General features: G+C 44.2%; 1 protein-coding gene across 1 annotated transcript in view; it reads left to right on the top strand.

Moving 5' to 3' along the window:
• AGBL1 (AGBL carboxypeptidase 1) overlaps nucleotides 1-12,657 on the top strand; it is a 779,202-nt gene that overhangs the window by 163,170 nt on the left and 603,375 nt on the right. Inside the window, exons 7-9 of the mRNA XM_068543058.1 lie at nucleotides 71-279; nucleotides 10,479-10,644; nucleotides 11,631-11,695. Of these exons, the coding sequence (XP_068399159.1) occupies nucleotides 71-279; nucleotides 10,479-10,644; nucleotides 11,631-11,695 (440 nt within the window). The remainder of the gene's footprint in view (nucleotides 1-70; nucleotides 280-10,478; nucleotides 10,645-11,630; nucleotides 11,696-12,657) is intronic.

Below are 12,657 nucleotides of genomic sequence, written 5' to 3' on the forward strand. Positions count from 1 at the left end.
GTACACTGGGACATCCTCAGGCAGGTATGGCCAGCCTGTGATTGACATTGTCTTTTCCCATTGGTTTCAGAGTCTAACAGCCGCAGGGCAGTGAACAGAGGCTATGTCACCATCTTGCTCAGGCTGCATCAGGACTGGCACAGCCATGACACGACCAATTCCTACGTGCTGATCCGCAGGGCGCTTCTGCTTTGCCTCAGGCATATAGCCAACCTCCGGTCTGGCAGGGAGGCCTTCCTGGCAGCTCAGGGCATGGAGATCCTTTTCAGCACCACACAGGTAATCAGCATGGGGATTATCTCTGCAGTTGGATGACATCTGGATGATTTCTGAAGGCCGTCATTTAGGACTCACCTTCACTAAAGCTGGGAAACCTCAATAAGTTTCTTACTTCCTGCTCTGGGCAGATGTTCTGGACTCAAATCCTCATTCCTTCCCTCACTCACGTACTGACTGACTCATTTATTCAATACATATTAGTTGGGTACACACTGGGTGGTGCAGTGATTAAAAGTGTTGATTTTAAAGCTAGAGAACCTGGCTTCAGATCCCAGCCCTAACACCTATAGCTGTGCAACTTTAGAGAAGTCACCCACCTTCTCTGGGACTCAAGTTTCTTCTTCTTAAAAAAAATGGAAATGATAAAATCTAGGTTTTTACGTGGCCTGAATAAGTTAACATAGACATGTCTTTGTTAGCAGGGTTCTTGCCATGACTTAACTGCTTTATGAGTGTGAGTGGGTATTGGAATAATAATTAGTTATTGGAACCTAGTGGTGAATATGATAGATGAGACCCCTGATCTTTTGGGGCAAGCATTCCACCAGAGAGTTGGACACTAAGGAAGCAAAGAATTCAATCTGGAAGATGATTTCATATTGCTCTGTGAAATCAACAGAGCAAGGGCACAGGTCTACAGTGACTTTTACATATGCAGGGAGAAGGTCTTCTCTTAGAGAGGTCAAGTCTTCTCTGAGCAGGTGACACCTAAGCTGAGACCTGAATTATTGAAGGAGTCTGTCATGCCAAGTTTAAGAGGAAGAGCATCCCAGGCAAAGGGAGTAGCACCTATAAGGGCTGTCACTTACCTGCCTCCCAGTGGAATAAGTGTCTAGGGTTTCCTGGATTTCAACCAAATAATAAATTCCTTAATTTCACTTGATTAGGGCTAATTTAAACACCATCATGTGAGGCTACCTATACGTTCTCCATGGATGATGTGAGTATCTCCCAAATACCCATCATCTGCTCACCAACCCTCTCCTGGGGCCAAGGCAGCCGTGTTTCACACACATCATGTTCCTGGCTGTCTTCGTATTAGTCAGTCTCTGCACTACTTTCATTGGTCTCGTTGCTTCTCTCTGGACACCGTCCAATTTCTCTGTACCTGAGTACATCTGAGGTAATGAAGCGGTCAACGAGAGTGCCATTTTCCAACCGCGGCATCTGTAGACTCTAACCATTTTTTAAAAAAAGCTTTCTTCCCCTCTAAACAATAACATAATACTGCACTGCAAACCAATATCTAATTTTCTGTCTGCTATTGCCTCTGGGTTTCTCTCCATCATTACAGCTTTCAGAGCTTCTCAGTCATGAAATAGCTACATTCTATTCCTCTGGATGAGGAAGTGCTTTGAATTTTTCCAAGCTTCACCATACTTTGTAAGCCTGTGACCCCCAAATCTCTAATCTCTCCCAGCCTTCGTGTAACTCCCCCACCCCTTTTGCTGATGCCTAGAATTCCCCAACTCTGGCTCGTGTGCTTTAGCCAGCTCCTCTCCCCCCTGCCCTCTGCATTATTGACTGTTTTTCTGATCTGCGTTTAAAAAAAAAAAAAAACAATTAAAAGAGCAATAAAGGGAAAAGATGGTGATCCCAGAGGTCCAGGTCTATGACAAGAAGGGAGTGGAGAAAATACCAAGTGAAGCACAGGCATGAAAGGGACTGTGAGCCCAGAAGCAGGCTTTTAGAAGCAGTTCCTCAGCAGGACAATAAAGACCTCAACTGCTCAATTAAGCAAATTTACAATGAGCTCCCGGCCTCCAATTACTGTTGGGAATGGAAACAGGATGTGAGCAGAGGCAGAATCTGCACTTGGTGGCCAGGTTTCTCCTGCCTGAAATGCTTCCCAGCACCTGGGCTGAGTGCTCTGAGCACAGATGCCCTTGCAGCTGTGCTGGAGTTAGAGCTGCCCATCCGTTCTCTCCCCTCTCCTGCCAGAGAAGATGCGTGAGTCACAGGATGGCCAACTGGGGAACCTTGGATCTGGGGATGTCATTTCAGTAGCTATTGCAAATTATGCTGCTTCTACTGCGGCGGCTGCAGCTGATGGAGATGACAATGAAAATGAAGGAGAAGAGGAGGAAGAAGAAGAAAATAAAGGAGGAGGAGGAAGAGGAAGAGGGAATGAGATTTGTCTTGAATGCTTACTATGGCTTAGGGCTGGCATAGCAGTTTATGCAGACTTTCTGATTTCAACATTTGAAAGGATTTGAAACTGATGGTCTTACTCAACAGTCCATATTTCTGTCCACTGGACCAGAGGTTCTCTAAGTTAACTGTGATCAAAGCCACCTACATGGCTGCGAGGGCCCCATCCTCAGAGTTTCTGATTCAGTAGGTCTGGGATTGTCCTGAGAAGTTGTGTTTCTAATAAATTCCTAAGTGATGTTGATACTGCTGGTCTGGGTTGCACTTTGAAAACCACTGTCCTTTACTATTTTTAATCGGTGCTTGTGGTGTTAATTGCAAGCCTACTGGGCATGAGAGTGACTGAGAAAGAACTGTTTTTGAGTCCTTCCTACAGACTTTGCCCATCCTATTGTTCTTTGCCTTCCTGCTGAGGCCACTGCTTGCCATGATTCTCTCTCAATAACCCCACCTCTTTGTTTCCTGGGTCCCACAGCCTTGCACAGATCCTCTGAGCATCCTTCAAACGTTCAGAGGATCAGATTGTCCATAATGCAGTGAGGCTGCTGCGTAACGTAATGGGATCTTGTTGGAGCTTTGTATGAGGAAGGAGAAAGAAGGCCGACAATTTGGATGTAATGTTAAAAACAAACCCCTGCAAGGATGCCCTGAAACAGTTTGAGATCGTTATCAATTTGGAGAAAGGGGTAATTGCAGATGGAACAAACTTGTATGAAATAATCAGGTAAAGGGGCCACTCTCTGGAGCTAGAACAGCTTCAGAGACCAAAAGCATTGCTAAGATTGGTGGTTTTCAAACTTGACGGTGTGTCACAATCTCTTAGAGGGCTTGTTAATACACAGATAGCTGGACTCCGCTCCTAGAGTTTCTAATCATTAGATCTGAGTAGATCTGATTCTACGTTTCTAACAAGTACTCAGTTGATGTTAATGCTGCTGGTCTGGGACCCTCACTTTGAGAACCACTAGAATAAACTCTGGTAGCCTTTGAAAAAGTTGCAGCTACTGTCATATGCTCAGAAAGCATGTCAGGCCAGGTCTTGATTCATCAGGACCCTTTTTGTCCACAGGACTGATTACCCCAGCATTGTGGATCTACAGAAGGAAGGGCTGAATCCTAAAGGGAATGTCACCCACTTGGGATCAGGAGCTCGATACTCTGGAGGTCAGGGTAATTGGAGATCATTTACTGTTTATTCAGTCAATGTTTCCTGAGCTTCCGCTTTGTGAAAGGTATTGGGGTTAGGTAGGGAGTTCAAAGAGGAAGGCGATTAGAATTCCCATCCTCCTCAGGACACCTACTGTCCTACAGGGGAAATCAGGATCACTGCAGTATAGGCAGCAAGTGGGATGCCAGAGTGGAACTGGCAAAGCCATGCAGAGGAAGGAGAGCTCTGGGTGGTCTTGGCTGACCAGAGAAGGCTTCGAGAAGGAAGTCATTGACATTTGAGTCAAGGCAGAACAGCTTGAAAAACTTGGTTTGTGTACAGAAGTGCAAGGAGTTAGCCAGGAGGTACAGACTGGAGAGGAAAGCAGTGTACAACTAGTGGAACCACTAAGACATTCTGGAGAGTCAGGCAAGAGGGAAAGACCTGGACAAGAATGAACCAGAAGGTCCCAAACCAAAGGTGTTTCCATCTAAGACAGTCCTAAATTGAAGCTACACCACATCTGTTCTGGACCTTAGAATTTGCCCGTCTATGTTCAAAGAGTTTCTGGAGCGAGAGGAAGGAGAGGGGCCACTCTAAGGCTGGCGTGGAAGAGCGACCTTCAGAGCTGAAACCTGAATGACAAGAAAGAACCAGTGATGTGAAAGTCTGATGTGAGGGCTCCAGGGAGAGGGTAAAAAAGGCAAATGTGAAGGCCCTCAGGTGGTGGGGTCGGGGGTGGGGCAGAAGCATGGGCAGGAAAAGTGGGGAGAAATGAGGTGAAGCTAGAGACACAGGTGGGACCAGAGTGTCTAGAGCATCCTGAACCATGATAAGGAATTTGGGTTTTATTCCATCAGATTTTAAGCAGGTACAAAGAAGGGGGAAGACAGATTTGGAGAGTTTGGGAAGACCGGATCATGTAGAGTTTTCTAGACCATGAAAAGGAATTCAGATTTTATGTTTTTTTAGGTTTGAAGCAGGGGAGACAATATGATTTATGCTTTTTATTTTTCATTAAAAATTAAAAAAATTTAATAGTGGCAAAATCCATATAACATAAAATTGACCATCTTAGCCATTTTTCAGTGTACATTTCAGTAGTAAATAGCTTCACGCTCTTGTATAACTAATCTCCAAAACTCTTCATCCTGAAAAACTGAAACTCTACACCCATTCAAACTGATTTATGCTTTTCAAGGATCATTCTGGCTGCCCTTTGGAGAGGAGAGTCTCCAAGGGCACAAGAGAAGGAGGGAGAGGCAGGAGGACAAGGGGAGGAGTCAGACTGCGGGAGCCGAGGCAGGAGATCCTATCCTGATGGCTTTGGCTCATGAGAAGCAGAGCTTAAACCCAGGACTCCTGTTTCTTCCTCAGGCTCCTCTTCCACTAGAATGCCTCATTTTGTTATTGTGGGGATTATTGCTAGGACTCTGCCCTGAATTAGCAGTGGTCTCCTAAGGTCTTCTTTTCAGATTCTTATACAGTTTTATGACCCTAATGATGCCTTCTGGCATCCTACTAGCTAAGCTTACAGAATGCTTGCTATTAGGCACTCACCTTACCTGTAACTCATTTAATTCAGACACAACCTTATGAGAGAGGTTCTGGTATGATTTCCTCTTTACAGATAAGGAAGCGCGGCAGCACAGAGAGGTGCAGTAACTTGCCAGGGTTGTACAGCAGTTAGCAATCGTCAGCCCAGGATTTGAATTCAGGCAGTCTTGCTCTGGGATCTGAGCTGCGTGCTCTACACTGTCTTGCATATGTATCATGAAAGTAGGGTATTTATCATCCGAAGCTAACGCAAAGATGTTAAATGTGAATTGAATATTTTAAGCACTCTTGTATTTTATCATCTTTTCCAAGTAGCAGGTGGATTATTGGGAATCATGGGAAGAGTGAGCCTACAAATCTCACCTTTGCCCCCAATTCTGAGACATTGGTCCACAGGGATCCTATTTCTTGGAGTCTTGTCATTTTATGATACACAGCACAGGTGCTGACCCTGCACTTGCAAGAGCCTGGGAGTGAGTGCCTCCTTAAATTTTGTGTCCGGGGCACCTCCTTGCCTCACCTTAGTCCTGGTCCTGATCCATTAACACCAGGAAAATGTTGACAAAGGATCTAGGCATTTCTATTAACTTGGACCCAACGATCATCTTTAAATTCATAAATGTTTTCCCCTGAGTAGAGCAGACACCAGATATAACATTATCCCTAATGCCTAGGTTTCTGTAGATACTAATACTCCCTCCATCCCCCAAATTCAGTTCATGGTGTGGCCCAATCCAAACAGGACTCTTGGACTTGACTCCATCCTTTCACCTGCTTTCCACCTGCACCATCCCACACCAAGTAAAACATTACACTGTTACCATCATCAGCAATAGTACCAATGGCAATCATAGACAGACCTGGCTTCCAAAATGCTGGCAGTTTTGACTGAGTTCCCTGGCTTGGACTTGGCTCACTATCTCCTAAGGTTGAAGCTTAGAGCATTATCTCTGATCAGTCATCTACCTTACCATTCTTCATCCTCCATGCTCAGTTCTCTCTTTTTCCAATACTCATACTTTTCACTAAGCACTTAAAACTATTTGACCAGTCCCAGTGATAAAATAGCCTCAACGAATTTATTTTCCATGAAGAGTGTTTCCTGCTGTTGGTTCAGGATACCTAATTGGTATTATTTGAGTACATGGAAGGGGAAATAGCATTCTTTTTTTTGGGGGGGTGGTTAAGTAACATTTATTTTCCTCTTTTAATAATTGCATTTATTTATTTATTTTTAACATCTTTATTGGAGTATAATTGCTTTACGATGGTGTGTTAGTTTCTGCTTTATAACAAAGTGAATACGTATACATCTATGCCCATATCTCTTCCCTCTTGCATCTCCCTCCCTCCCACCCTCCCTATCCCACCCCTCTAGGTGGTCACAAAGCACTGAGCTGATCTCCCTGTGATATGCGGCTGCTTCCCACTAGCTATCAGTTTTACATTTGGTACTGTATATATATCCATGCCACTCTTTCACTTTGTCCCAGTTTACCCTTCCCCCTCCCCATGTCCTCAAGTCCATTCTCTAGTAGGTCTGCGTCTTTATTCCCATCCTGCCCCTAGGTTCTTCGTGACCATTGTGTTCTTTTTTTTTTTTTACATTCCATATATATGTGTTAGCATATGGTATTTGTTTTTCTCTTTCTCACTTACTTCACAGACTCTAGGTCCATCCACCTCACTACAAATAACTCAATTTCTTTTCTTTTTATGGCTGAGTAATATTCCATTGTATATATGTGCCACATCTTCTTTATCCATTCATCGGTCGCTGGACACTTAGGTTGCTTCCATGTCCTGGCTATTGTAAATAGAGCTGCAACGAACATTGTGGTATATGACTCTTTTTGAATTATGGTTTTCTCAGGGTATATGCCCAGTAGTGGGATTGCTGGGTCATATGGTAATTCTATTTTTAGTTTTTTAAGGAACCTCCACACTGTTCTCCATAGTGGCTGTATCAATTTACATTCCCACCAACAGTGCAAGAGGGCTCCCTTTTCTCCACACCCTCTCCAGCATTTATTGTTTGTAGATTATTTGATGATGGCCGTTCTGACAGGAGTGAGGTGATATCTCATTGTAGTTTTGACTTGCATTTCTCTAATGATTAATGATGTTGAGCATTTGTTCATGTGTTTGTTGGCAATCTGTACATCTTCTTTGGAGAAATGTCTCTTTAGGTCTCCTGCCCATTTTTGGATTGGGTTGTTTGTTTTTTTTGATATTGAGCTGCATGAGCTGCTTGTAAATTTTGGAGATTGATCCTTTGTCAGTTGCTTCATTTGCAAATATTTTCTCCCATTCTGAGGACTGTCTTTTCGTCCTTTGCTGTGCAAAATCTTTTAAGTTTCATTAGGTCCCATTTGTTTATTTTTGTTTTTATTTCCACTTTTCTAGGGGGTGGGTCAAAAGGATCTTGCTGTGATTTATGTCACAGAGTGTTCTGCCTATGTTTTCCTCTAAGAGTTTGATAGTGTCTGGCCTTACATTTAGGTCTTTAATCCATTTTGAGTTTATTTTTGTGTGTGGTGTTAGGGAGTGGCGTTGTGTTCCTGTCTTGCTAGTTGTTTGGCATAGGGTGTACAGCACTGTAGCTTGCTGGTCATTGAGTGGAGCTGGGTCTTGGCATTGAGGTGGAGATCTCTTGCAGGTTTTTGCCGTTTGATATTACGTGGAGCTGGGAGGTCTTTGGTGGACCAATGTCCTGAACTCAGCTCTCCTTCCTCGGAGGCACAGGCCTGACACCTGGCCGGAGCACCAAGACTCTGTCATCCACATGGCTCAGAATAAAAGGGAGAAAGAGAAAGAAAGAAAGAAGAGAGCAACCAAAGCAAAAAACAAATCCACCAATGATAAGAAGCACTAAAAAGTATACTAAAAAAAAACCACACACACACCCCCCAAAAAACGGACAGACAGAACCCTAGGACAAATGGTAAAAACAAAGCTATACAGACAAAATCACCCACAGAAGCATACACATACACACTCACAAAAATAGAAAAAGTAAAAAAAAATATATATATATATATATCATTGCTCCCAAAGTCCACCGCCTCAATTTCGGATGATTTGTTGTGTATTCAGGTATTCCAGAGATGCAGGGTACATCAAGTTGATTGTGGAGCTTTAATCCGCTGCTCCTGAGGCTGCTGGGAGAAATTTCCTTTCTCTTCTTTGTTCCCACAGCTCCCAGGGTTCAGCTTTGGATTTGGCCCCGCCTCTGAGTGTAGGTCGCCTGAGGGCATCTGTTCTTCGCTCAGACAGGACGGGGTTAAAGGAGCAGCTGCTTCGGGGGCTCTGGCTCACTCAGGCCGGGGGGAGGGAGGGGTACGGATGCGGGCGAGCCTGCGGCGGCAGAGGCCAGCGTGACGTTGCAGCAGCCTGAGGCGCGCCGCGCGTTCTCCCGGGGAAGTTGTCCCTGGATCACGGGACCCTGGCAGTGACGGGCTGCACAGGCTCCCGGGAGGGGCGGTGTGGATAGTGACCTGTGCTTGCACACAGGCTTCTTGGTGGCGGCAGCAGCAGCCTTAGTGTCTCATGCCCGTCTCTTGTGTCCGCGCTGATAGCCGTGGCTTGAGCCCGTCTCTGGAGGTCGATTAGGCGGCGCTCTTAATCCCCTCTCCTCGCTCACCAGGAAACAAAGAGGGAAGAAAAAGTCTCTTGCCTCTTCAGCAGCTCCAGACCTTTTCCCGGACTCCCTCCCGGCTAGCTGTGGCGCACTAGCCCCTTCAGGCTGTGTTCACGCCGCCAACCCCAGTCCTCTCCCTGGGATCCGACCGAAGCCCAAGCCTCAGCTCCCAGCCCCCGCCCGCCCCGGCGGGTGAGCAGACAAGCCTCTCGGGCTGGTGAGTGCTGCTCAGCGCCGAGCCTCTGTGCGGGAATCTCTCCGCTTTGCCCTCCGCACCCCTGTGGCTGCGCTCTCCTCCGTGGCTCCGAAGCTTTCCCCCTCCGCCCCCCTCAGTCTCCGCCCGCGAAGGGGCTTCCTAGTGTGTGGAAACCTTTCCTCCTTCACGGCTCCCTCCCACTGGTGCAGGTCCCGTCCCTATTCTTTTGTTTTCTTTTTTCTTTTACCCTACCCAGGTATGTGGGGAGTTTCTTGCCTTTTGGGAGGTCTGAGGTCGTCTGCCAGCGTTCAGTAGGTGTTCTGTAGGACTTGTTCCACATATAGATGTATTTCTGGTGTATTTGTGGGGAGGAAGGTGATCTCCACTTCTTACTCTTCCGCCATCTTGAAGCTCCTCCTTGGAAATAGCATTGTTGATTTTATTAAGAAATTTCTGTTTTGAAAGTTGGCTTACTTTTTTTTTTTACTTTGGAGTCATTTGGGTAGCTTGAATCCATGGTTTAAATTTTATTAAATGTTTTTCCTCCATGTTCTTTCCTGTGGAGCCACCCATAATGTGGGCCTGGAGGTACCATGCATGGCATCATTGTAGACAGTCACTGCCCTGTGGCATGTTCTAAGCATCCACCATATCTCCTACTATGACTTATTGGCCTTAGAGCTTAGTGGAAACCCCTTAGGAATACCAAACTGGAGGCTTACATTAGTCAACTTTCTGTATCAAGTCAGTAGACAAAACATTTACTAAGAGACTGCAGAAAATGGCCATATTTTTGCCAAAGAGATACTGACTACTCCCAACTCTCTGTCTCTCAATTTAGTAAACTTGTTCTTACATTTTTCACAGTGTCTGAAAAGAAGGGTCTTGTCATGTTCCATCAGTATCAAAATGTTACATCTGCAAACCCAATTTTTCTTTGCTTTGTGTAGATACCAAGAGAGATCACCACTGTGGGCTTTGAGAAGAAGCATGTTATTTAATTTAGGTACTTGGGATTCTCTTAGTCTTTCTTCTGATTTCATATTTTATCTTTTTCCTTGATATTTTTCTCTTCAGATCATAGCTGAAAGAGAAAAGTAAGACTTCTATCAATTCAGCTACTCATTCTCTAATTTAGACAGTAATTCACAACGACACATGGATGGTTGAAGGAAGATGCCATTATCTCCTCTTCCCTCAGCTATTCTGGACAATGTTTTACCTTAGGTGCAGCATCCCTTGAAAGTCTTTTAAGTCTATTTTCAGACTAAATTCATTCCAATAATATATTAGCTGTAAAAGAGAAATAAAAATGCAGATTACACACTGGACCAAAGCAGATCCTGTGTTAGACAAAATTCTACATTAGAATGATCAGATTAGATGTTCTACATTAAGGATATTTACTGTCCATTTAGGCTGCATGTAATCCATTACTTGAAATAACATTATAGCAAAGGGACTCCGCACAAGATGTCAGTGTCTGATATGATCTTCTCTTTGTTCAGAACTGCCTGGATGACAAAAGTCTGGAGCCTGTCATCTCCCTTGTGCTTCAGATCCTGAGGCAATGCTACCCTAAGAGTCCACTTCCCTTGGTCACAGCCAGCAGTGCTTATTCCTTCCCAGTCCCTGGGAACATCACCTCTGAACCTCCACATGTTCTAACTGAAGGTAAAGTATGTGGGTAGTTCTTCTGTACTTATTTTGCTCATAGTTATGAGCTTTATGATGAATTTTTGCATTTGGATAATACTTCAGAGGAATGTGGATGAAAGTAGAATCAATTTTTTTAACACATCAACTGTGATTATCTAACAAGTAATTAGAGACATGTATGAAAACGCTAGTTTTTCATAATACCAAGCTTATTAATTTTGTCCTTAATTATTAACTGTTGGCACTTTGCCTGGTAGCTATGGAATGCCTGTAGAGTCATCTCAGCTGATTTTAAAAAATCTATTTGCAATCCCATGATGGAGTCCCTCCACCATACAGACTGGTTCTAGAATTAATTTGCCCTAAGGATGAAATTGAAATCAAACTTTTGCTGTTTTGCCACCCCATGCAAGTCATTTTAGAATACTTGAAAGTATGATTATCCAATCTCCGAGAAGATTTTGTTGTCAGAAGATACTAGTGCTTTTCAACCTTGTCCTCCTTCCAGGGAACAGATTTTCCATAGGCATCATCTTGTCACAATGACACTGGGTGCTTTCTGTGGACTTTTGTTTTAAATCAGTTCCTTCGTATTAAAATTAGGGAATCAATCAAAGTGCTCTCTACATTACAACAGCTTTGGCATGTATGTGATCACTAAACTCTGGCAATAGTTGCGTAAATACTTTTACATAGAAGTTGCATAAATACTTCCACACTGGGTGAAGGAAGCCAGAATGGTATTCATGTGTCATTTTATTCTGCACTCATTTTGCATTCAGTGTGGGACAGCAGTTTAGATGTCATGATATAGTGCTCTCAGGTGCCTATGTGCACATGATTTACACATCCAATAAGTGTAAGCGTGTGTTGGGATCCTGTACACTTAATAATGGCCCCTTACTTGTGAGAAGTACTAACCATTGGGTGGCGAGAATCTCAATCCAAGGCAAAGGGGAAGCCTTATCCATTTCACCTGTTTTTTTTTTTTTCCCACTCAGATTTTGAAGATGATGGCGAGGAAGAAGAGGACAAAGACTCAGATTCTGAAGATGTGAAAGAGGAAGTAGGTACACTAGCCCTTGCTTCTAATGATCTCTACATTCATAATTCTACAAAGGAAAATGTCCCTTTCTATGTTCAGCTAAGCCCAGGGTAAATTTTGTTTTTTTAGAAATTTTATTTATTTATTTTTGGTTGCTTTGGGTCTTTGTTGCTGCCTGCGGGCTTTCTCTAGTTGCAGAGAGTGGGGGCTACTCTTCATTGCAGTGCGTGGGCTTCTCATTGCGGTGGCTTCTCTTGTTGCAGAGCACGGGCTCTAGGCACGCAAGCTTCAGTAATTGTGGCATGCGGGCTCAGTAGTTGTGGCTCGTGGGCTCTAGAGTGCAGGCTCAGTAGTTGTGGTGCATGGGCTTAGTTGCTCCACGGCATGTGGGATCTTCCCGGACCGTGTCCCCTGCATTGGCAGGCAGATTCTTAACCACTGTGCCACCAGGGAAGTCCCGCCCAGGGTAAATTTTAAGGACGGACTTTTGCGCTTCCACTTTAAGGCCTGGCAGATACTGACGCTCACTAAATGATGGCTACTGTTACTGATTTCCAAGTTGTCATTTTTGTCTTGGTAGGCCCGGTACAATCCCATCGTCAAGTCAGAGGCTATCTATTATCAAGACACTAATATTCCATCAGGATAAGTCTGAGGTAGACACTTAGGGTTGGTGTATTTAATGAATGTGAAGGATATTCAGGCAAAGAGACCATGGAAAGATTTCCTAGGAAACTTTTTCTAGTAGATCTCCACTGTCTTTCTAAGTCACTCTTCTTATCTACCCAATCTATGCACAGGACCACTGCGTTGTACAATTCCATTTACCTTGGAGTCTATGTGAACTGTGCTCCTTTGGGTTGTATGGTGCATATCCTGGCCAGCAAGGAAGTGGTGCCTTTTGGTCTCTATCAATAATAACCTATGCTATAGAATGGAGGTCAGCCAACTTTCTATGAAAGGTCAGATAATCATTACTCTAC

This window comes from Eschrichtius robustus, chromosome 1 (assembly GCF_028021215.1).
Source record: "Eschrichtius robustus isolate mEscRob2 chromosome 1, mEscRob2.pri, whole genome shotgun sequence".
Classification (NCBI taxonomy): Eukaryota; Metazoa; Chordata; class Mammalia; order Artiodactyla; family Eschrichtiidae; genus Eschrichtius; species Eschrichtius robustus.